General features: G+C 42.4%; 1 protein-coding gene across 1 annotated transcript; it reads left to right on the top strand.

Moving 5' to 3' along the window:
* The first annotated feature begins 242 nt into the window (after window positions 1-242).
* On the top strand, window positions 243-5,587 carry LOC146350471 (neuropeptide Y receptor type 4-2-like). The gene has a single exon (XM_084841848.1). The coding sequence runs from the start codon at window positions 243-245 to the stop codon at window positions 1,344-1,346; it is 1,104 nt and encodes a 367-aa protein (XP_084697974.1). The 3' UTR covers window positions 1,347-5,587.
* Window positions 5,588-6,592: the final 1,005 nt, after the last annotated feature.

The raw sequence follows: 6,592 nt of genomic DNA, 5'->3' as shown, positions 1-6,592 counted from the left end.
ACTACTATTCAGAGCCCCCCACCCCCTGGCTGCTTTAAAATAAAATTTAGAACTTTTGAAGAAACTTCATTGTCTCAGATGTCTCATCTAGTTTGGCCCTTAGCACCTGTTTCCGAAAGTATTGCTAAAATTGTGTCAGTGAGAAATTAACTGTCTTTTTTCTTTGCAGATAATCATGACAGCTTGAAGTAAGATCACAGGAAGTGCCTAACTATCCAGTGCAACATCTCTTTGGATTCAGAATGAGCAGGACCATAGCTTTTAACACAATGTCTCCACCCGAAAGCAACTGGAGTTTTCCCTACCACACCATCCTGACCTGTAGGAACACAACAGACATTACTCTGTTTCTAGTCACCTCATATAGCTTAGAGACCATTCTAGGTGTTCTAGGAAACATCTGTTTCATTGGCATCCTGGCCAGACATAAGGGGAAAGCTATTGTTACCAATATCTTTATCACCAATCTGATAGCTTCGGATTTGATCATGTGCATCTTCTGCCTGCCATTCACCATTGTCACCATCTTGTTTAACTACTGGCTATTTGGTGAGGCTATGTGTAGGATGACCTCGTTCATCCAGTGTACCTCGGTGACTGTGTCTATCCTGTCACTTGTACTCATTGCTTTAGAAAGGCACCAGCTCATTATAAATCCAACAGGTTGGAGGCCCAGCCTCTCCCAAGCCTATCTGGGCGTTGCAGTTGTTTGGATCTTTGCTTCTCTCTTGTCCCTGCCTTTTGTGACTAACTCCACTTTGACCAGTGACTTCTTCAAGCAGTTCTACATAATGGATTATTCTGCAAGCAAGGTTATTTGTACACACTCATGGCCTTCAGAAGGGTATAGGCTCACCTATGCTGTTGTCTTGCTGCTACTGCAGTACTGCATCCCCCTTATTTTTATTGTGGTGTGTTACCTGCGCATCTACCTTCGTCTCCGGAAGAGAGACGGCATGTTTGAGAAGCGCGGGTACAATTGCCAGATGACTCAGCTGAAGCAGATAAATGTCCTGCTCGCATTCATGGTGGTTGCCTTTGCTGTCTGCTGGTTGCCACTGCATGTTTTCAACAGCATTGATGACTGGAACTACAAAATAATCCCTTCTTGCCTTTATGATTTGATCTTCTCATTATGTCACCTTGTAGCTATGGCATCTACCTGTGTAAACCCTATCATCTATGGGTTTCTAAATAAGAACTTCAAAAAAGAAGTGAAGGCCCTGATTCTGAACTGCCATCATCATTCTTCAGTACAAGACTATGAGCATATCCCTTTATCAACCATGCAGACAGAAGCCTCCAAGGGTTCGTTGAGATTAAGCTGTCAGCAGGATCCGATTTAGTTCCTATGATAGATCTTCAGAGACCTGAGGCTTGGACCGCAGCCCTGTGTACATCTACATGGGAATACATCCTACTGAACCCAGTGGGACTAGTTTCCAAGTTCCAAGTAAGCGTGGATAGGATTATGCTCTTAACTTGTATTCACACGTGAGACTTAAATCAGTTTAATGCATTGGCTGGATTGTATGTTCAATTTTTCTTCAGAATTCTTTCCCACAGCACTGGAATATGTATGTGACAGGAAAAGCAAGAAGCTCAGATGTGTTTCAAGCATGGGAACACCCTTAAACACCCAAGTGGTGTGATACGCAAATGTTTCAGAAGGCCATGGCTGCTACAAAGGATAATGGGAGATTCAGAACAGTAATATATGCAGATATGATGCCTGCCACTTGACCGATAGACTGGTGGACACACATGAAGGGAGACATTACGCTTTCTGTAGAAGGGAAGTGAAACCTTGATCATTGTACATGGGCTGCTACAGGGTCATTTGCTCCCTCTCAAGGTTTGAATTCAACCTCACAAAAGCCGGAGTTCGTCTTCAAATGGCAGAAGCATTCGCTGAATCGTTGAAGGCCAGGGATCTCTACAGGGATGACTGAGGACAGTGTGTCTCCCTGCTGCTCACACACTTGGTGTGGCCTGCTTTAAAGCAGTTGATAGACATCAATGAGACAGTAGCTTCTGGAATGGTCTGACTTTGCTGCCAGGCAGCCTGCAACTTAATAGGATTTGGTAACAAATTGAGTTTATGTTGTAGACTAAACTAACAGGAATTAATCTTCCCTTGGTCTTGCAGACATGGTGCCAGACCCATTCCTCTGTTGTTGTTGTTGTTGTTGTGTTATTTTATTTTTAGAATTAATATTTATTTAGTAATACAAGTGGGACCTGCAACACAATGTTTCAGAGTATCCCCACCTGCTAAAGGGAGTGTTCTTGTTCAGGGATCCAGACAGCTTGGAACATGAACCTTCTAGTGCAGTTTAGGACTCCTGGGGAGGAGAAGAGTATCACAAGAGGGGAAAGGAGAAATGACACCCCTCCCCTCCCCCCTCCCCACCCCCTCTCCTTTCCTCTCCCCTCACTCCATCACCTCCCCTCTCCCCCCACCCCAATGCCTCCCCATTCAGGGCATTCTCCTGCTGTGCTGTGCTAGAGAGCTTCTCACTTCAAATCATAGTATTGTATAGTTATATAATGAGGGGATGCAGCTTTGGAGACTGAACCATCCCTGTATAGTGCCTGGGAGGAGTTTTTAAGCCTCAGGGCATGTATCCTCACAACCCTAATTTCCCCTTCCCTGAATACAGGGGCTTGAGGAGGCCAATTCTCTCTCTCACCCTGTCCTCCATGTTCCTTGGGGGGGGGGGGTGCTTTCAACTAACATCCTAACAGTCTGTGTCTTTGCTGCCCTAACCACAGGCTTAACGCAGTCTGCCTGACTTCTGCTTTCTTTAGACCCATTCTCCCCTCTCTCTTCTAGGCTCAGCTACCATTTTCCTGGCATGGTGATAAAGGCCTGGTTTGCACGTAACAAGATGCCATTATAGGTGAATGGCGGCGTTATTTTGAATATTCAGGGCACGGTGGGGCTGCGTCCTAGCTTCTCATTATGTGCAAACCCAGTGGGTTGTTCATTCATTCAATACATTTCTACACGTTGGGGTGCTAAATGTTGGAGTGCTAAAACAGCCCATGGCTTCTGAGTGGCTTGTCATCCACCCCAACAACCCACCCTTTCTGGATTCACCCCCACTGTGCCCCAAATATTCAAAATGGCAGCGGGTGCCACAACGAGGACCGCCATGGGGAAATTCCCCCATGGTGGCTCCTCGTAAAGCTTCACCTGATTAGTTTCTGCGATTCATGTTACTTAAAAGGAGCAGAAGCCATAAAAACTGGACTCCCATCTGTTTCCATTTGAAATTAAAACACACAGAAGCTGTGATGCTGATTTTAAAAAGTATAGAGGCCCCTGGTTTATTTGTAAAGGAAATGATATGGTTTTGTCCAGCTAATCAACATTTCTTTGGTACAGTAGGCGGGAATTTGCTTTAGGATTACTGCTATCATAAATCAACATTCTTTTGTACACGGAAGCTAGTTCAAAAGGATCAGGAGCAAAGGAAAAGTTAAACATTTTCCTTCATTTTAGAAAGTATATAAAACAGATTTACGACGCTCTGTTAGGTTTGGCTGTAACTAGGTGACTCCAGAAGACTAGCGTGCAGCAATTAGCTTTTTAGACATGAAAACAAATTAATTGTTGATGTTGCTAGGATTTAGTCAAAAGCTTTTCTAAGTGTATTTGTGTTGATCTCAATGGTTTGTTATTTTAAATATATTATAAACATATCAAAGATACAAAGTAATCAAGTGGCAATCAGAAATCAAAATACATATTTAATATAATACAATTCTATATCACAATGTCATGTTAAATGTATGAAACGTCACAAAAGATCTCAGTGTATCATATAATTCATTGGATCCCAAAGGAGGTTATCAAAGCATTGGGTTGTATCCAATGGTGGTTTTGTGCTAGCAAAAAGCACTTAACTTTGTGAAAGCCAATGGTGGCATTGTGCTAGTGGAATGCACCCAATTTTCAAAATACCCCCCCCCACACACACACACACACACCTACTGCAGCCCCCCATGCCTCAATTGACCCAATTGTGGATAGGAGTGATCCCCCTCAGAAATTTATGTTTGCAGTTCATTCAACACTCAAGGCTAACATATATGTCTGAGCTGGGTTAGATAGAAGTATGGTGCATGTTACATCCTGTGGAACAGGATTATACTTTTTTTTTTTTTTCATCAGTGCATCAGAATGGTTTTAGATTAGATTTTTGTTTTGTTACTTCTCCTCTATTTCAGTGTGTGACATATTGATAGAATTGCTACCTCAGACCTAGGGATATAAGGATTTTGTTGAATCCATTCTGCCTGTGTTTCACGGATTTTCTGGCATCTTTTGATCTGCTGGCCACTCATTGTTGGATTTGGATTTTTTTCCCCCACTTTGGAAAAGTACATAAAAAAGACCACCACAATTTACGGAATTTTTGCTGGCATGTAACATTTTGCATATTTTTCTCAGCTCAGCGTACAATCAGTGAGCAGAGCTTACAAAATAAAGATTGCTACACAGCAAAGGCTGAAGAGAGATCAGAGATGTATAAAACGTGTGTGTGTGTTTTAAAAATGGCATATATATCAGCATATTTTCAGCCACTTCCATATGATTAAATTTGCATACAATTCTGTAAAGTAAAAAAAAAAAAAGGTCTGCAAGGCCGCAAAATCTGCACCTGGGAAAAACCAGCTCCATTAATAGAAATTCAAACTCAGTTGAATCTGTAGCGGATTTCTCTGACATCCCTACTCTGACCATGCTCTGGTTTATTTAGGAATTAAAATGCCTAGTTTTGTTAAGCCTTTTGGCATGTGATGCAGGAAAGTTTCACTTTTTGATGATGATAATTTTAAAACACAGACAGGGATCTTGCAGATTAAAATATGATAAAACCACAAACACTGTCCTCATTGGAGGAAGCACTGGATCAAGGGCAACAGATAACAACATACTTGTGCATACTTCTTTTTTGTCTGAATTGTATGTGTCCTTGTGTAATAATTGTTATTAACCGAGCACCTTTCTATTCAGATCATTTCTGTATAATTCATGAACTTGGCAGACATCCTCATCATGTCTGCAAAGTGTTGTCCTTGGGAGTTACTCCAGTTGGCGATCTTTGGCCCAAGACTCGGACATCAAGAGCTCAGTGAGAAGAGACTGATGTTGTTTTGCAGGCAAAATTGAATGGGGCAACATTGCCGTTTGGTGGCTTACTCTTGTTCTGTCTATTGTGATTGGTCCCAGCTGATCTTATTATCCACCAAAGCAGAGAAAGTGTGTGCAGTGTGAAAGCACCCAGCAGTTGGCTCATGCTGGCTAGTGACAGGAAAGCCTCAATATAAGGAGGTGATGATGTAGATCGGGGTTGTGCAATTTGGGGCTGTGCGCTCATTGGCCCCTATTCGAACTGGGCATCCCACGCATGGGCTTCGGGTGGCTCAGGGAAGGGTCAGCATGATCCCACAGGATCACATGAGCTCCACAGGCTCTACGGTTGGAGGCCGACCTGCACGGGTGTGTCATGGACTTGTGGCATAACGCTGACTAACGCTATTTGTCATTCACTGTAACAAATAAATTTAGCAATAAGACATGACCAGACGTACATGATGCAGCTGAGATAATTTCAAATGACATTTCCTTCCTGCAAATGGCTGGAACTGATGCTAACCAAATATTTTCAATTAGTGCACTGATTCAATTACTGGTCTGGATTGCTATGGATAGCTATTTTGCTCGGTCTGTGATTATTTTATATTCTTGTTCAGACTAACTTCATTTTTTCCCATTAATCCTTTGGCAAAGGATGGGCACAGTTATCTCAAAAGTTATTCTGCCTTGCATGGGGATATTGCAAATGCCTTTCAAAAAGAAAGAACCTCTCGTGTAGGTGCTTGTCAGTATGCACACAGAGAGACAAAACAGCTATGCGCTGCTTCCCTTCCATGCCCTCTCCGAATAACTGCTTATCCAGACAGTGAATGCTGCTGAATGCGTTTGCGTTGCTGTTCTTCTGCAATGTGAAACCCAGTTCGTTATACTAAACATTCTTATGTTTTAAGAAAACTGTTACAGCCAGTTTACACATACATGACTAAGAACCCAGAGCCGGACTGACCAGTGCAGAGTCAATGAATACATCATATAGAGAAGAAGAAAAACAGCATACAGCGGGTGTAGTCGGGAGAGTGCTTAGGCCTTAATGTATTACAGGTATTATAGGTATACAAGAGTGTTTCTGTTTTCATCTATGAAACGTTGGAGTGATCGTGTGATTGTGTGAATCCCAAGGCTAAACATAAACCAAGGTATAGTCTACAGCGGAGGCCTTTTTGTTTACTTTTTGTTTAGGCACCACTGCGACAATAGTTTTTTCACATCCAGTTGCTGCTCTGTGGGCACACATTAAGGAATATAGTGGAGGGTATATTCCACTATAATGCAAGCAAGTGGTACACAGCAATACATAATGCTGCAAGTGTAAAAGAACTGGGAGACGTTTTGAAGGTCGTGTGTGTGTTGTCACTTTTGTTTATAATGCCATGTGGTATGCTATAATGTTTCATTTGCAGAGTAAGTGAGCACATGGGACAA

Source organism: Heloderma suspectum, chromosome 3 (assembly GCF_057233095.1).
Source record: "Heloderma suspectum isolate Gila_16-S chromosome 3, 16-S_ref, whole genome shotgun sequence".
In the NCBI taxonomy this organism is placed as follows: Eukaryota; Metazoa; Chordata; class Lepidosauria; order Squamata; family Helodermatidae; genus Heloderma; species Heloderma suspectum.
The sequence above is the reverse complement of the archived record's forward strand: the minus strand, read 5'-3'. Positions and strand labels throughout refer to the sequence as shown.